Genomic DNA, 19,358 nt, shown 5'->3' with positions numbered 1-19,358 from the left:
ACATCATTAGTCATTCAAGAAATGCCAATTAAAACAACATTGAGATTTCATTTCACCCCAGTAAGAATGGCTAGCATTAAGAAATCAACCAATAACAAACGCTGGCGAGGTTGTGGAGAAATAGGAACTCTTCTCCACTGCTGGTGGGAATGCAGACTGGTGAAACCACTGTGGAAATCAGTTTGGAGATGCTTCAGCAAACTAGCTGTAGAGGTCCCTCAGCAAACTAGGTCTAGAGGTCAACCCAGCTATTCCCGTTCTGGGTATTTTCCCAGATCTGAAAACATCATATCACAGCGATATATGTGCACCGATGTTCATAGCAGTGCAATTTGTAATTGCTAACTTGTGGAAGCAACTCAAATGTCTATTTACTGAGGATTGGACAAAAAAAATTGTGATACTTTTATATAATGGAATATTACACAGCTACAAAGAAAGATAAACTCGAGGCTTTTATAAGTAAATGATAACAACTAGAGACCATACTCATAAGTGAAATAAATCAGACCTGCATGTGTAAGCAACGTATTGTCTCACTAGTGTAAAGACCTGAAAGAGTGAATAAAAACTATGAGGTATGACAGACATTGTGAAACGAAAGGAAAATGCTCAAAAGTAAAGGGCAACTGGGGTGTGGGAAAAATGAAGGGAAAGAAGGGGAAATTATGTTAGTATGTATATACAGGATAGCTAACATAGTTGTACTACTGTCTTCTATTGCATTACTGAAAGTAATAGTTAATGATTACTTGTTTGATCAATGCTGTATGTCTTTATTTATTTTCCTGAGAAATCACTTTGAAGATACCAATACGTAATACAACAATCATTCTTAATTTCCTACAACTTTGTCTGTAACCTTGTATTGTTTGCATTGTTCTTATGTTATTTTGTAAATGGATGTCTGTTAATATGTTTTCCTTCTTTTATTTTTAAAATAAATTTTAAAAAAGAGATACACTGACTTCTAGGGTTTTGTAAGACAGCTGGAGAACTGAATCATTTTACACTGCTTGGGAATCAGATTTTTTGAGAGCACATTAATTTTGAGTCATTTGAGCATAACTATTAGTGTTGAAATCTTCCTTATAATCAACTTTCTTTGCTATGAATAGTAAAGCAATTATAAATGTCTTTCTTGGCTAATCAAATTTATTTGTATTGCAGCAATCCATCAGGTAATGCTGAATCCACTCTGTTTTCTTAACTGGATGTCAGCTTATTTCAGTAAAATCATATTAACATGAATTTCAAAGTTAGTGTCATCAACCCATATTGCAGCATTGCAGTGTTGTTTATAACAGTGAAGAATGCATAAATATCCAAAAGTAGGAAATAGCCAAAGAAATTATCGTGTTTCCTTTATAGTGGGAAATGTACATAAGAAACAAAAAACTGTCTCATAACTTGAAGAAATGCTGAGATTATTATGCTAATTGTCATGAGAGACTACAAAATAATATCTCAATGATTACCATAGTTGTGTAAAAAAAGATATTACTCTGTTGAAAACAATTAGAAGAAAATTATTTTTAAAAAGCTAATGTGTTAAGATGTTATTATTCTGGATGATTTTCAATTTTAATTGTCTCTTGTCATAATATAGCTTAAGGGGAAAAAAAGAAAAATTAATAAGATATACTGCAACTTCCCCAGAGGTGAAGCATCATTCCTTATGGGACAATCACACCACTGACTATCACAAGTGACACCTCTTTATACACTTAGGTGAAAAACAGTAGGTTGACTGTGAGTGGACACAGGGCCTAACCTCATGCTGCTTCTGTTGCTGTTGTTGCTGTTGTTTTTGGTGCTGGTGGTGGTGGTGGTGATGATGATGATGATGCCACTGGTGTTTTATCTCTGAAACTACATGCTTCAGAATTTATGCTTTTTCCATATTTTGGGAGGATACAATTGGCTTTCTGTTTGTTTTAAAGCTCTAGCTGAGTTGTATGCCAAGGAAGAGCCCTGCTCCATGGTTCAGTGCATGGATAACCATGGGAATGAGAAATTAGAAGGTTATGTTCTGGGTAAATATAATAGGACTGTGATATCAAATTCAAAGTTTAATCTCCAACTTCCAAGCAAATATCTTCCCTCCTACCCATGATCTTACATCTTATCTCTTTTTCCAATGGTTACGGGTTGTACCTAGTTGAGCCTTTTTGCTGAAGTCTACTTCATATATCTCCCAGATATGGTAGCCTGTGTTGTACCTTCTGAGTGTGTAAAACACTGTGGTGTTGATATTGGCTGCACTAACTATGCCTACCCAACAATGGTGCTGGAACTCATGCCTGCTGGTAAGTGAATGCTCAGATGCTTTGTCTATGTAGATGGGCTCTAAAGAAGATTAGGGTATAATCATCAGTAATTCTTACTTTCATTAATTCAATTCTATTCTTAGATATTTCTCAAGCACCTCCCAGAAGATACCAGCGATATAATGGGCCTGGAGTTTTCAGAGTGAAACAAGTGTTGTTTCTGTCAGAAGTATTATTACTCATTCAGGTTCAGGACTGTTTCCTAAGCCAATCAAGAACACTCAAGTGGCCTGTTTGTGAATAAAATTATTGTATAGCTACAAACTTTTACACTCAGAAGACTAGAGGTTAACTATCATATTTTCTATAGGCCAGGTCTATTCCAATAATATATTTCAATTGATTTAATTTACACCTATTTGTATGATGTGCCAGGCACTTCTTGGGTAGCTATAAAAGTTAATGAAATAAAAAAAAATAGCCTTCCCCTTGAAATTCACACTTCAGTTTCAAGAGATAGAAAATAAACCACACATATGAAATAAGTGAATTATTAGAATGACAAAAGGTGATCATTGCTGTCATAAACTGAAACAGAACAAGATGCTGTGAAGAGCTAAGCAGGTACATCTTGGAGTTAACCAGGAGGAAATATCAGCTAATACTTCTGTGCCCATTTCTCCTACCTGGAACATATGAACATTTTCAAGATGAAGGCAATGCAACCCACAAGCAAGAGATCATCTGCAAGGAAAGATGTAACACTGTTTCCTATCTTCTAAAACTGGGTTCCATCAGATGTCCTCTAAATTTATATTTGAGATTAAAATTCTATGCTATTCTCAGATCACCAAGAAATGTTCCATGGCATTCTATACTGATAGGCATATCAGTTAACTAATGTTCCAGATGATACTTTTATCTGTGAACATCTTTCTGATTTAGCCCAACTCTCATATATCATGACATCTAGCCACTAACCAGTGCTTGCACCCTCTCCTGGCCCCAGGACTTCGAGGTCTGATGATGTCAGTCATGTTGGCCTCTCTCATGAGCTCCCTGACCTCCATCTTCAACAGTGCCAGCACTCTCTTCACTATAGACCTCTATGCAAAGGTGCGGAAGCAGGCATCAGAGAAAGAGCTCCTGATAGCTGGACGGTGAGGTGATCTCAATTCTACCTAGAATTTCACCTAGATAGGTCTGGAAGCAAACTAGACCTGCCACATATTTAGCATTGTTGAAAGTAACTATAGAGCTCTCTCTTTCCATATACAAAAAGTAAGGCCATACTTTCAAGTGAAATGGTTTATTTTTTCAGATCTTCAAATGCCTCTGATTGTTTCTTATTTAGATATTTCCTCTCACAATCCCTTCCAATGACATCTCCATAAATTATACCATTCCAGCTACATTGATAGGTTAATGTATTGTCTCTAGAAGTTTATATGTAAATTGTATAAAGAAGATAAAAGACCGTCATCCTCATACTAACACAGATGAGTTTATCAAATGTGCTCATTAAGAATCGGGCCATGTGTTACTGAGGGACAAACACAGGAAAGGGACTAAAAGAAGCGGTTGTTTAAAGAGTTATATCAACATTGGGGCTACCACGGGAGGGGCCTTGGTTGGGAATCCTGAGGAACTCAAAGGAATTGAGAAGGAATGAAATAGGCAGAGAGAATGGATTCTAAAATAATCCCTTTTCTTTCTCATAATTTTCAAGTAGACCCTAGATTGTCCTAGCATTTTTTAAGATGATTTAAAATTTAAAGTACCTCACACATATAAAAGACTTGTAAAACAAATATACAGCTCGGTGATACAGCACAAGATGAGCACACTTGTAACCACTAATCATATCAGTAAATGGAAATTACCAGCACCCAAAACCTCCTGTCGGTCCCCACCTTTCCAAAGCTAAGCATTGACTTCTGAAGCTTAGTCTAGTCTTCCAGTTTCAGACTATTATAAATAGAACTCAACATGTGTTCCTTGATATGTGATTGTATGTATGTGTGCACCCACATGTGTGCATGTGTGTGTTACTGCAGACTGAACCCAAAATCTTCACACTGAGCTATACACCTAGCCATTTTTATTTTGAGACAGGATCTCACTAAGTTGCTAAATTGCCCAGGCTAGGTTCAAATGCACAATCCTCCTGCCTTAGCCTACCAGGGTGTTTGGATTGCAGGCATGAATCATCATGCCCAGCTTGATATATGATTTGCTTTGCTTGTGTTATTTTTTGTGACATGCCATGTTGCTATGTGTAAGTATGGTTTGGTTCATTTTTGGCTATGGTATTACATTGCAGTTAAATATTATTATTTATCTACTCTACTATTCTCAGCCATTTTGCCTTGTCTTGGTGCACATGGACCTATATTACTATCAGGTTGCTACATGTGTGCATATTTTTCATTCCTAGTCTTTTTAAACTGAGTGATTTCAATTAAGAAAGAATGTGAAGAGTGGTCTTAAATGAAAAAGTTGATAATGATTCTTGAAAAAATAATCAAATTATAGTGGTAATTTTAAATGTGGGGTAATTTTAAATGTGAGGTAATTTTAATACTCCCTTTATGCTTTCCAAGTTTTTGGTAGTGTATTCGACAATGTATATTTTCTACAATGAAAATATGTTACTATCTCTTTGTTTCTTAGTACTTCAAGTTCATGTCAGGGTCTCTCCATTAGGTATAAGGGAAACTAGAACCCTATTATTCTCCCTTTAATGTGGAATACCCCCTGTACCCACTCAGTAAGCAAGCTTATTGTGAGGAATTAACCTGGGGACCAACAACTTAGTGGTTCCAGGATGGAAGCATTGTCAGTGCAGTGCACAAGTGTTCTGTCTATGAAGGCAAATTGTGAAAGGAGGCTACCAGCTTTCCTGTGAAATTGGTGTCAAGAGAACCTGATCACCTACTGGAAGATTTTGCTTTGCTGATGACTGATGATAGTAACAATAACTTTAATAAATTAAACACTAGGGTAAAACACTGAAAGGCATCATTTGGTCCACATCTTGACGCTGGGAAAATGCTGTAGGAGAGGGATAACAATCAGGTACCTTTGTTTCTGTGCCAGAGAGAGTGCCGGATGATACTCAGGAAGCTTAAGACACATGAGCCCCACTAATTAGTATATGATTTTGAACCTAAATCTTCTTTAAACCTCAATGACAAATTAATACATTTTTATTTTCCTCTCCCTTATCAAATGTCTATCTTTCAAAATACAAATATAGAAAAAACATACATTTTTGGATTATTATTTCATGGAACTTATGCCTTTGAGAAGGGGATAGAGAATTAATGGATGTGTGTTACATCAGGTGTCAAGAGATGCTAGGAGGAAAATTATAGAAGGATTAAAGGATGGCATCAAGTTAATACAGGTGCTCAGGGAATTCTGAGGAGGAGGTGACATTTGAAGATGGTGTGGGAGTGAGCCCCAGGTCTCTCTGGAGAAGGAACAGTGATATATTCCTCTGACAGTCACATGCATGGTGCTTAGGTTGACAGCAGAGATTGAAATTTGCACATGGGAGCAGTGAAAAAGTCATAAGCAACCTGTGTAGAAAGATATCCAGAGGTGATGTTACACAGGGTTATAATGTGATAGAAAGCAACTGAAGCAGCTGAGAGAATGTGGGCAAGGAACACACTATTGGGTTAATAATATGCCTTAGCTATTGTGGGCTGATCAGGGCCCCAATTTCCCAAATGAGTGTAAAGGCTAAATAAAAGAGGAAGATGGAATGACTTAAGGGCTCCAGGAAAATCAAAACCCTCTTATAGAATTTGAGATTCTTTGGGGGATAAAACTAAGACTTTCTCTAGGTGGCCCATATTTATTTAGTTATCAGAAGAAGGGAGGGCAATATTCAAGAAGGGCAAGAACTGCTCAAGGACTTCTCTAAGTAAGGTATTAAATTAATCCACCCAGAATGAGATGCCTGAGGCTACAGTCTTTATCTAGTTTAGGGTGGATCCAAGTGTCCTTGGCAATGACTGTCTTATCCTTCGAGCCTTCATAGTTTCACCTGCCATTACAGGCCTCAGTAGGGATCAGCGACTCACAGAGGTTCACTTACTGAGTCCATCACCCATCGCCAGACAAAGAGCCTAGGCCTTGGACAGATTCACAAGTAAACATGAAAAGCCCATTGGTTAATTTAGGTCCTGTTCAGAGCTGCTTCGTAGTGGTCTCCACCAGCACACAACTTTCTTTTCAGTAAAAATTCAATAAATCCTTATTATGTTTTACATGTCAGACTAGGACTTTCCATTGTTTATTTCACTTAGTTGTTTCAAGATTGTAAAAGCTTTGTAAAATTTAAATGAGACACCGTGCTTCAGTTCCCTGTCCAAATTCTAGTTCCAACACCCATCACTTGTCTGTTTAGGTAAACACAGAAATGACATGAACTTTTATGCACAGTCTTGTAAATTGTATTTGTCCATTTGGTATTCACACAAGTGGAGAAGTCATTGCAGTTTAGAAAACTGAGTAAGTCATGCTTCCTGGAACTCGGGAACCCCTAAGGGATTACTGCTACTTATCAATATTTTATATAGTTTAGTAAATTATGTTTGTTTATTTATTCACACAAGCAGAAAAGGAAGATCTTGCAGTTCATAAAAGTGCACAATTCATGCTCTCTGGGCCTTAGGATTATCCAATAGGTTTTTAACACTAGCAAATATATTTTAACCAATTCTTTCCATCTGCTGCATTATTCAAATAATAAAATACAAAAATTGGTATTCTTTGTCAGCTCACCCAGCATTCTGGAATAGAGGCTTGTTTTAAATCTTGCTTATAAAAGCTAACAGCTTCTGCAAAGCTTGAGAAAGACAAAAAGGGAAATATGTTTTCTTTATCATACAAGTAATTACTGATTAACAGAACTCATAGGGTATTTATTTCTAATATCTGTACACTGTGTTAGAGAATTATTAATCAATAGTTGATATTTGAACTGTTTTAATGAGTGTACACTTATTTCATGGGTGAAACTGTTGTGACTAATTATAGATAAGTAAGTACTTTACTGTTAAAGTATTACTATATAATAATTTAGCATAGCATAGGTAAATGTCAGCTCAAGGAGCTTGATTCTGTTTTGAAAACCAATGAATGGTATAAGAATAAATTCTAGAACTAAAACACAATGAGAGGCATCTCCTACTTTTGTTTAATACTTAAATCATTTTGTTTTCTTACCAGGCTATTTGTTGTTGTATTAATTGTCCTCAGCATACTGTGGGTCCCCTTAGTAGAGGTATCTCAAGGGGGACAACTGATCCACTACACAGAAGCAATTTCAAGCTACCTTGGGCCTCCAATTGCAGCTGTCTTCCTGCTTGCCATTTTCTGTAAACGAGTTAATGAACAAGTAAGTGAAACCTGGGAGACTTTTTCCATGATAGAGTGAGAAGGAAAATGATTTACTTCACTATGATAACAAAATTCATTCTTTCTACCCTATTTGTACAACTAAAGGCCTTCTTCAATTTTAGTTGTGGGGCTTGGAATATAGCTCAGCAGCACAAGCAATTTCAGTTGTGATCAGCCACAATTCTTTTTTTTTTTTTTTTTTGGTTTTTCTCCGGTACCGGGAACCGAACTCACGACCTTGCGTTTGCCAGGCAGGCGCTTTGCCGCTGAGCTAAATCCCCAGCCCCCAGCCACAATTCTTGATCCTTACTAAAGTATAAAAATATTTAATATTTATACTCTACATTCATAGTACAATCTTTATCTCCTTACAAAATATTATATGGCACAGTGCTGAAAAACGTAAGTTTGGGAGACAGACTGGTAGGATCTAATCATGGCTCTATCATCTAATAATATTGTGATCTAAAGAAAATCACTTCACTTTCTGTAAAATGATAATGCCTACCTAATGGAATTTCTGTGAAGATTAGATGAGATAAGATATATTAAACGAATAGGAGAACATCTAAACCACTAATAAAGATTCAAAACATGTTCCTTGCTATTGTGGTGTAAAAAGTTGATTGATCATTGTTGCCCAAGTACATTTAATTCTTTAATTGTTCCTGGATATTAGATTTATTATTATGACTTTCAGATGAAGAACAGATGCAGAGTAGTTAATATCTATGTGCTTTTCACATGTCACTTCATCTTAGTAAGTGTAGTCATATGATTCACATTGAATATTTCTCCATTCAAAGATTATATTCTTGGGCCAAGGATATAGCTCAGTGGCACAAGCACATTCCTGGCAAGCATGAGGTTCTGAGTTCGATTCCTGGTACCAAAAAAAGTGATAAAAAGATTATATTCTTAATCTCCATGCAATATTGTCCTCCTAAAACATAACATCTTGAACAGGGGAACAAGTGTCACACGTTTCCACCACTATAAATTTCTCAGAGAAGATAAGTGCTTTCAGTTGTCAAGCCCTTAACAGAACTCTCAAAACTGCTTAATATCAGTTCTTCAAACTGTAGAGCAAAACTCATATTTCTAATTATTCTACAAAATAAATCACAAATTTTTAGTATGTCTGTAAAACACAAATCAAGGAAATGAGAGCTTGGGTCAGTGAAAACAGAAGAGTCCTGTAAGTGGAGAATCGACAGTATAATGTTCTTTCAGGGCTATGGAGACCAACGTCTTACTAATAAACACATATATTTTCAATTTTCACTGTCTAAGTTAACTATTGTGAGCCTTGTGTTTAAAGTTAAGTAATGTGTTGGTCTTTAGCTGAGAAAGCAGACAGTATGATAATTATGAGTACTTGAATGACTTTTGTATCTTTTTCTAAACACTTGAGTTTTGCTCTTGTGTCTTTTTCAGGGAGCGTTCTGGGGTCTGATGGTTGGACTTGTTATGGGCATTATTCGTATGATTGCAGAGTTTGTCCATGGAACAGGAAGTTGTGTGGCTCCGACAAACTGTCCCAAGATTATCTGTGGAGTGCACTATCTGTACTTTTCCATCATTCTCTTTGCTGTATCTATAATAGTTGTCCTGGGAATTTCCTTCCTAACAAAACCCATTCCTGATGTCAATGTAAGTGATGAACAATGGATATATGCTGATTTTAAAATAAGAATTCCTTGTCACCTAAAGTTGAAGCTAGTGTACAAGTTGCAGACCAAAAGCATCATTGCATCATTAAAATTAGAAATGGTAAATCTATACACCATTATCATGGGATACCAGGGAAAAAATAGTTGCCCAAGAGACTTGGAAAGACTTTACAACAGAGCTATCACATAGCCTGGGCCTCTTTAAGGGTAAACAGAATTTCATATCCAGACTGAATACTAATACAGAGATTGTTTAAGGCACTTGGAAATAAGTGTTAGGCAAGGGAATGGTGATATACATTCTTATGTTTCAAACTGATAAAAAAAAATGCTTCATGTGGATAATGTGTAATGTTAGTTTGGATTCACCCACAAAATAGAATTGTGATGCATGTGAGAACTGTATAAGTTATGAGAGGACAATAGGACAGTAATTATCAATTTTTAAATTCCCATACCTTATGAATCAATGATCCCATTTTCAGTGAGGTTATGAACATATTCTTGTGAAAGTGGAAAATATATACATATATTAATGTTAAGTCTGAAAGTTTTCTAATCAAAAAAATAGAAAACTACAAAAATTGAAGGAAATTCAAATTTTCATCACTAAGGGAATGAATACACACTAATAGTACATTGAATATTATGCAGTTATTTTAAAACATAAGGGAAATCCCTTATTTGTTTTGAAAATATCCATAATATGGTTAACTGGAAAAGATACATGCAGAAGAATATAGTTTTTTATAATATTACTTTTGGAATAAAGTGGATATATAGATATATAGATACACAGACCAAAAAAAATCTTACAGAATGCACACCTAAAATCTTCAACAAGAGTATCCTTGTGGAGACTCTAAAGGCCCAGCAAATATTAACCTTTTAAATATAAATACTGTGCACATGCAAATAGTATTTGAATTTGTTACCAGCAAATATAATTTTTACGTATTTTGTATTTATTATAGTTTTTGAAGCAATGCTTATTTGCATATTTCCTTAAGAGATGTCCAGTGGATGATGTGTGGTTGGGAAGCCTGAAGCATAATGGTGATTCAAATTACTTTACCAAAGACATGACACCAGAATTCACAGTTAAATACTTGCATTAAATATTAGATGTTGAAAAAATGAAAACTATAAAATATATCATACTTTTGTATAAATAAATTTTAAATGATTTTGCCAATAGAAATAACTACAATTTGTTGATTTCCTATCATCTGGTTTTGAAATTCTGCAACATTTTTATATTTTTTTGTGTTATTTTGTTTTTGTCTTTGGTTTTGTTATTTTGTTTTTGTTCTTTTCTCTTTAAAATAAAAAGAAACAATTTTTGGAAAACTTTTTTTCTAGAGGACAAGGGAAATCATTTCTTAATTTGTGCTTACACATTATATATACTTTATTTTATTTGAATATGTACCCAGGAATGGGATAGCTGGATCCTATGATAGTTCCATTTTTAGGGGTTTTTTGTGGAGTGGAGCTCCCCAAAGCCTCCATACTACTTGGTTTCCTGTTTCTCCACATCCTCGCCAGCTTTTGTTATTTCCTGTGATTCTGTTACCTAACCATTCTCAATGGAGTGGTGTGGTATTTCATTATAGTTTTAATTTGCATTTCCCTGTTAACTAATGACCTTAACCATTTTTTTCATGTATTTATTGGCCATTTTTAATTCATTGTTTCAGAACTGTGTGTCCAGATTATTCACTCACTTTAAATCAGAACATTTGAGGATTTTGTTAAGCTTTTAAATTCTTTAAATATTGAAGTTATGATTAATCTTTGTCAGAAAAACAGCTGGCGAAGTTTTTTCTCCCATTCTGTAGGTTAGCTTTTTCACTCTGTTAATTATTTCTTTTGCTGTTGAGAACCTTTTGAATCATATGTAATCTTATTTGTCAATTTTTGCTTTTATTTCCTGTCTTTTTGCATCCTATCCATGAAATTAGTACCTGTGCCAGTATATTGAAGTGTTTTTCGTATGATCTGTGCTAGGGGTTTCAGAGTTTCAGGTCTTACATTGAGATGTTTGGCCCATTTTGAGTCAATTTCGGTACAGAGTGAGAGACAGGGGTCAAGTTTCAGTCTTCTACATGGGGATATCCAGTTTTCCCAGCATCATTTCTCAAAGATGCTGTCCTTTCTCTAAAGTATGTTTTTGGCACATATGATGAGAATCAGCTGGTGTAGATGCATGGATTTATTTCTAGGTCCCTGTTCCATCACATTAACACACATGTCTTTTCTTCTCCAATGCCCTTTATTAATGTACTCGTGTATGGTCTCTGATCAGTTGTATCGCCTGTGCTGGGCTCTTCGGAACAGTGAAGAGGAAAGAATTGATTTAGACGCAGATGACAAAAGGCCAAAAGAAACTGAAAATGGTGTTGAAGGTAATATCTGACTTACATTTTTGTTTTTATACCTTGATTTATTGAGATGTTTTAAATACCACTAACTTCAGCTTCTGGGAGAAAAAAAAAGCTGTTTAATTTAGAGCAAACAAATTTTCAAATCTTCCCTTCCCAATAACCCAGATAACTTGCTACATATGAAATCCATCCATTCATTGGCCTGTCTTGTCTGTCTATCCATCCATCATACATACATGAAAATGTGAGCCAGCTACTGAGATCACAGACAGTTACAAATTCACCTTGCCTAGTTACATACGAACTTCTCGGTCTTGATTTGTTATGATTAACATCTAGCCACCTTCTCTTCAAATTAGGTGGCACTATTCTCCCTAATATACCCTTTGTTCCAGGCAGCCAAATTTCTCTACTTTTCACCAAATACATCAAGATCCCTAGAATATCTCTACCCCCTTCTCCAAGAGAAAAAAAGAACCTATCCTTAAATACTAAGTTTTAATCACACTCCCATCTTGAAATTTACTCCAACAGCCATCTCTTTCTTTGCCTAGTATTTTTAAAACATATGACAAGGTTTATTACATCACTTCAAGCTTGACAATAATTGGTTTGATTTGTTTTGTTCTCTGCAAATTCAAAAAGAATCGATGTCTTCTAGTCCTTTTGATTGCTCACATCAATATTCCTAAGCATAATTGGCCTATAATTTTTCCTTTTTTATACTTAGTCTTTGTCTGGTTTTGGTATTAAGATTATAGTGCTCTTTTCAATAAACTAAGATAAGCTAGTAGTATAAATGAAACAAAGGCCCATATATTTAAATATTTTTAAAGTTTTATGTTATCTGTTTTTTACTTTGTAAGAATCTTTTCACTCTATGTCTTGTACCTTAACTACTTTAAAGATAATTATAGTGTATTAACTACCATTATTCTGTCCTTATTTTGTTATGAAATTTTGATTTATTTTTCATAAAATAAAAAGATCATAATGTTATCAGAAAATGAATCAGAAAAGAGCCCTTGCCTTTATCTCAATAAGACTGGAATAGTATCTCCACTGTGTTTCTGTATTGTGCCAATAGTATCATTAGTCATGTGTATGAGGGGAAAGGGATGATTTATATAATGGTTATATAACTACAAACTTCTACATTTTTAGTTTCCATTTCTTCATCCATCAGTTTTGAGAAACTAAATATTTTTAGGGTTGTGTTCATTTCTTACATCTTTAAATATATTGCCATAAACTTATTCACTGTATCTATGTATTATCTTTTTTCATCTCTCCTACCCCTATAGTTTGTTTTTGTTATAATTTCTAATAATGTCTCTTGTGATTTCCCTTCTGTCTTGATAAATCTTACTGAGGACTTGTCTTCAGTGTAATAAATAGTTTATTTTTAGTTTTTCAGTATAATAAATAAGTAGTTTATTTTTCTTCTTTTAAAGAGAATAATAAAAAAGAACAATAGCAAAATACCCACATCACAGACAAAAACAAAACAAAGCAAAAAAAATTAAAAATGATACAGGGTTTCAAAGCAAAATGATAGGAATTAACAGTATTTGTTCTATTACATATTTTTATCTTCAGTGAAATTGCTCAAATTACCAGATGTAAGGATGCAAGATTGATCAAACCACTAAAGATAATAAAAAAGTAATAATTAAAAAATAGAGATGATACAGAGTTTCACTAGATAGGATGGTAAGAATTCAACAATGGGGGCTGGGGATTTAGCTCAGCGGCAAAGCGCCTGTCTGGCAAGCGCAAGGTCGTGAGTTCGGTTCCCGGTACCAGAGAAAAAACAAAAAAACAAAAAACAAAACAAAAAAAAAAGAATTCAACAATGGTTGTTATATTGCATATTGTTGTCTTCAAATCAACAAGCTGCTCAGATTACCAGATATAAGCATGCAAAATTGGTCAAAATAGAAAAAGTTTAAGCATTCACTGTTGCTTTCAATAAACCACCATAGTTTATTTTTCATGAAGAACCAATTTTTGGCTTTTTATTATTTCTATTATGATTCTTTTCTATTTTATTACCTTTTGTTCATATTTTATACACTTCCCTTTGCACTTGAGTTTATTCTATTGAAATTTTTTCCAATTTAAATCCTATATTACTTCATAAATTTCCAGTCTCTCTTCTTTTCTAATCCAAGTAACTAAGTCTATGTAAATATGTTTTAAATTTTCCAGTACTGCAATGACTCCTTATACATTATTTGGGCTTTTTGTGGGAGGTAGTATTTTGTCAGTATATCTATGGGATGTATCTCAAAAAGTTTGTGAAGTTAAAGGGTTGGTGACTATGCAGTTTTGCTACAGAATCCAAATTTCCCTCTAACTGAATCATGCTTCCCTAGTAATAATGTATGAGTATGGTCATTTCCAAAAAGATTCTTTAACATAGTACATTGTGAAACTTCTTAATTTCGACCACTAATTGATGATAGTGATATCTCAGTGTAGTTTTAACTGAAATTTCTTTTTGAGGGAGCCTAAGAACCATTTTTCTTTTTTCTGTAAGTTCATTATCATCTCTCTAGTATGTTTAAGTGAGGCTATTGATAGTCTTTTCTTTCCTTTTTTTGGGAAATCCATCAGATATTAAGGACTTTAACCATCTGTAACATAGCATACTAGTTTTCTCCAATTTTTATCACCTTTTTTACTTACATTATTGGACTCTGCAATGAAAAAATTATTTTAGTAGTGTATATTTGCAATACAGAATAGCAGTGTTTGTCTTGAGAAATTAGTACCTGTGTATATCATATCTTGATCACTTTCAATCTCTTTGTTCCCTGCCTCTAACTTCCCTCACTCACTAATTCTCTTCCCCATCTTCAAGCATTCTGTCTTGTTTCCTGTCATCTCTCCTTTGTTTTAGTAATTTATTTATTTATATTTCACATTTCTCATATAAGAGAAATCATGTGATATTTATAAATCAAATTTGTCTATATTTCATAAAGAATTTCTCTAATACTTGTAAGTACTTATCCTGAGGCAAAGAAGAATAACATAAGGTTGATTTGGATCAATGAGAAAGCTGGAGAAATCACAAATGTCATTAAAAAACTCTTCATGGAAAGAATGGATGAAAATTTCCCAAGCATCGATAAAGAATTTGACAAACAAATAAATGAAGCATATAGAACTCCAAACAGCCATGAACAAAATAAAACTACAGCAGGATATATAATAAACAAGATTCCAGAAATTCAGCACAAGAATAAAATATGAAAAGCCGTTAGAGAAAAGAAACAGAGCACCTATAAAGGAAGGCCCATCAGAATCATGGCAGACGTCTGAACACAAACCATCAAGCCAAGAAGAGCTTGGAGTGAAGTATTTCAAGTCCAGAAATAAAACAACTTGTACCCAGATTGATGTACCTTGCAAAACTCACTTTCAAAATTAATAGAGAAATAAGACACTTCCAAGACAAAGAACAACTGAAGAAATTCATGACAATGAAAACAATCCTACAAAGAGTACTGAAAGATATTCTAGAAAGAGGTAAAAATGACCACAATTCCAAGAACAACAATAGAAAGAAACTACCTGGAAGAACAAGCAATTAAACAGAGGGAAAAAACAAGAAACCAACAGCAGAAAAATATCATGACAAAGATAAGCCAATACATATCAGTTACAACCATCAATGTAAATGGCCTCAAATCACCAATCAAAAGAAACAGACTGGTGGAGTAGGACAAGTAACAAAATCTAATAATATACTGTATACAAAAAACACATTTAACTCAAAAGGAAATTCATAGACTGAAAGTCAAAGGATAGAAAACAATACTGCGCACACCAGGAACCCAGAAAAGGCATATGTACCTATTCTATTTGCACACAATATGAACTTCAAACCAAGAATGATCAAAAAAGATAAAGAAAGTCACTACATACCTGTTAGGGGAAAGCCTCAAGAGGAAGTGATAAAAATCATAAACATGTATGTATCAAATATGGAAGCACACAACTATATAAGACAATAAATCAAATAAGCAATAATACAATTGTAACAGGGGACTTTCATACCTGATATTGAAAAGGATATCAGAAAATGGAAAGATATTCTTTGCTCATGGATAGGAAGTATCAACATAGTGAAAATAGCCATATTCCCAAAATTGTTGTGCAGATTTAATGCAATCCCAATCAAAATACTATTAGCATATCTCAGAGGTCTAGAGAAAACATTCCTAACATTCATTTGGAACCAGAAAAGACCTACAATACAAAAGCAATTCTTGGCAACAAACGGGAGGCAGGAGGCATCACAATCCCTGACTTAAAATTATATTTCAAAGCTACTGTGATAAAATCATTATGGTTCTGGCAAAAGAACAGACCTGAGGATGCATGTAACAGATTAGAAGATGCAAACACAACACCAAACACACTCAGCTACCTTATCTTTGTCAAAAGGGCCAAACATGTTCACTGGAGGAGATAAATCTTTTTACTGAATAGTGCTGGAAAAACTGGCTGTCTACATGCTGAAAACTAGAACTAGGCCCATGTCTATCATCATGCACTAAACTAAAGTCAAAATGGATCAAAGATCTAACTATTAACACAGTTACACTGAATCTATTGGAAGTGAAAGTAGTTAGAAATCTCAAAGACATAGTTGTAGGCAGACACTTCATGAACAAAACCCAAACTGTGCAAGAAATATCCCAAAGAATCAACAGCTGAGATCTCATCTTATTAAAATGCTTTTGGACATCAAAAGAAGTCACCAACAGAGTGAAAAGACAACCCACAGAATTAAAAAAACATTTATCCAACAGTCCCTCAGACAAAGGACTTCTATCTGGAACATAAAAAGAATTAAAAAATCAGACCCTCCAAATTTAAAGACCCAACCCAAAAATGGACAGCTGAGATGAATACACAGTTCTCATATGAAGAAATACAGATAGCAAATAAATGTATGAAAAAAAATATTCAACACCATTGATCATTTGAGAAATGTAAATTGAAACAACACTGAGATTTCATCTCACTCCAGAAAGAATGGCTACCATCAAGAAATCAACCAATAACAAATGCTGGAGGAGCTGGCGGGGGGGAAAGGAACACTTCACTGTTGATGGGATTGCAGAATAGTGCAACCACTATGAAAATCAGTGTGCAGATTCCTCAAGAAACTAAGATTAGAGGCCCGTTTAGACCCAGCTATTCCCCTTCTGGATATCTTCCCGGAAGAATTAAAAACATCATACCACAGAAATATATGTGTAACCATGTTTATAGCAGCACAATTTGTTATAGCTAAATCTTGGAAACAACCCAAATGCCCACCAGCCGAGGAATGGATAAAACAGATGTGGTATTTTTATACAGTGTAGTACTACTCAGACATAAAGAAGGTTAAACTTGAGACTTTTATAGGTAAATGGATGCAACTAGAGACCATACTCATAAGTGAAATAAGTCAATCTCACCTGTGTAAACATCATATTGTCTCCCTAGTGTAAGAAGCTGAAAGAGTAAATAAGATCCAAAATGTACAATAGTTATTGGGAAATGTGAAGAAACTGTTCAAAAGGAAAGAGAAACTGGGATGGGAGCAAAGAGAAAAGATGGAAGAAAAAAGGAAAAAATATATATATAGTAGTTAAGATAGCTATACTACTAAATTCTATTAGTTGACTGCAAAGAAAGGTTTGTGCTTATGTCATCTGATCAATTTTTCATGCCTATATCTTGCAATCTGAGCAACTACTTTGAAGATAACAATAAGCAATATATTAACCATTGTTACTCTCCTACTATCTTGTTTTGAAATTTTGTTTCATTTAGTGTTTTTTCTCTTTAAAATAAAATAAATAAATAAATAATTATCCTTTTTTACTATCACCTTACTACATTGACAAGGACTTCCATTTCCCATCTTTCATGATCATTTATTTTTCTTTCAGAGCATCCTGAGAAATCTCGTGGGTGTCTCCGGAAGATGTATGACTTATTCTGTGGTTTACAAGACACAGGGCCCAAGTTGAGCAAAGAAGAGGAAGAAGCCCTTAAGAAGAAACTCACAGACACATCAGAGAAGCCCTTGTGGAAAACTATAGCGAACATCAATGCCATCATCTCCCTGGCTGTGACAGTTTTTTTCTATGCCTATTTTGCCTGAACTCTAAGCCATTATAAACCATTGGTTAAACAAAGGGTAATTTCATCTATTTGCATTTTATACTTAATTGTAACAGCAAGGAACCACATATATGTGGTGGCCACATAAAATTAAGGTTCAGATCTACAGCAACAGAGAAGAGCCACATCATGATTTTATATTTATGAAAGTAAGTTTATTATAAAAGTAATACAGACACAAGCACAGTCCAATAATATATTACCACATGATGACACAAGGGGCAGCACCAAAGATGATGGGGAAGGATCTTGTAGGAGACGGAGCTTTTAGCAGACAAGAAACAAAATATTAACACTGTACTGAGTTTTAATTTCTTAAGTACTATGTTCAGATAAAAGTGGTTTGGTGCCAACAGCCCTACACATCTTAAAGCAGAGTATCTTAGGTCTGGACAAAAACTAAGAATGCTCTCACAGCACACTCAAGGGTAGCTGTACATAATATTTCTTTCCCAGAGGAAATAGCCAGTTTCTCTGCCAAAAGGCAGCAACCAAGGTAATTTTAGCAAACACCTGCATTTAGCTGACTCACATCATTTTAACACTTTTCCTGACATGTGTGGAAAAGGGAGATTAGACATTAGTAATTTTTTTTATTTTACACAAGAACTGTAGTTATTTCACCCTTTTCATTCCTCACTGCATGAATTTGAGTTTTTTCTTTGCTTTTTTTGGATAAAGTTGGTTAAGGGTTTATCAATTTTATTTATTCTTTCAGAGAACCAACACTGATTAATTAATTCTTTGTATTGCTTTCTTAGTCTCCACTGCATTAATTTCTACTCTAATCTGTATAATTTCTTCCTTTGTGTGGGCTTTGGAATTGTCTTGCTTTTCTTTTTCTAGAAGTCTGAGGTACAACGTTAGGTTGTTTAATTGTGCTCGTCTTGTTTTCTTCATGTGGAAATTCAGCACTACAAATTTGCGCCTTAGAACTGCATTCATTGCATCCCATGAGTTCCAGTATGTTGTATCTGCTTTCTTGCTTAGTTGTAGATATTGTTTAATTTCTTCTTAAATTTCATCTGTGACCCATTGGTTGTTTAGGAGGGTGTTATTTAATTTCCATGTGTTTATGGAGTTTTTGCACTTTCTTTTGCCATTAATTTCAAATTGGTAATTTTATCTAATGAGGTGATATTAGATTTGACTTTTGTTTTTGTTCTTTTGTGTCGAAAAAGAGAATTTATAATTTGTAAAACTAATAAAATGACTCCTTATAAGTTTTTAAAATAAGTAAGGACAAAATTTTTCCCAGTTTTACTTAGGTATAAATAACAAATAGAAATTGTACATATTTAAAGTGTACAGTGTGGTGATTTGATAGATGTATACACTCTTAAGTGCTTACCTCAACCAAGTTAATTAGTATATCCATCACCTAGCATGGTTTCTTTTTCTGTTTATTGAACAAAATG

At 34.4% G+C, this 19,358-nt stretch overlaps 1 protein-coding gene across 1 annotated transcript in view; it reads left to right on the top strand.

Moving 5' to 3' along the window:
* Positions 1-18,595, top strand: part of LOC102018565 (low affinity sodium-glucose cotransporter-like) — a 58,528-nt gene extending 39,933 nt beyond the window's left edge. The window contains exons 10-15 of the mRNA XM_013520298.1: positions 2,202-2,309; positions 3,280-3,430; positions 7,515-7,683; positions 9,123-9,338; positions 11,667-11,766; positions 17,706-18,595. Of these exons, the coding sequence (XP_013375752.1) occupies positions 2,202-2,309; positions 3,280-3,430; positions 7,515-7,683; positions 9,123-9,338; positions 11,667-11,766; positions 17,706-17,920 (959 nt within the window). The 3' untranslated portion in view covers positions 17,921-18,595. The remainder of the gene's footprint in view (positions 1-2,201; positions 2,310-3,279; positions 3,431-7,514; positions 7,684-9,122; positions 9,339-11,666; positions 11,767-17,705) is intronic.
* The last annotated feature ends 763 nt before the right edge of the window (positions 18,596-19,358 follow it).

The sequence above is a fragment of the Chinchilla lanigera genome, unplaced genomic scaffold, assembly GCF_000276665.1.
Source record: "Chinchilla lanigera isolate Chin_1 unplaced genomic scaffold, ChiLan1.0 scaffold00054, whole genome shotgun sequence".
Lineage (NCBI taxonomy): Eukaryota > Metazoa > Chordata > Mammalia > Rodentia > Chinchillidae > Chinchilla > Chinchilla lanigera.
Note: the sequence above shows the minus strand (reverse complement) of the source record. Positions and strands in the feature narration are given on the sequence as shown.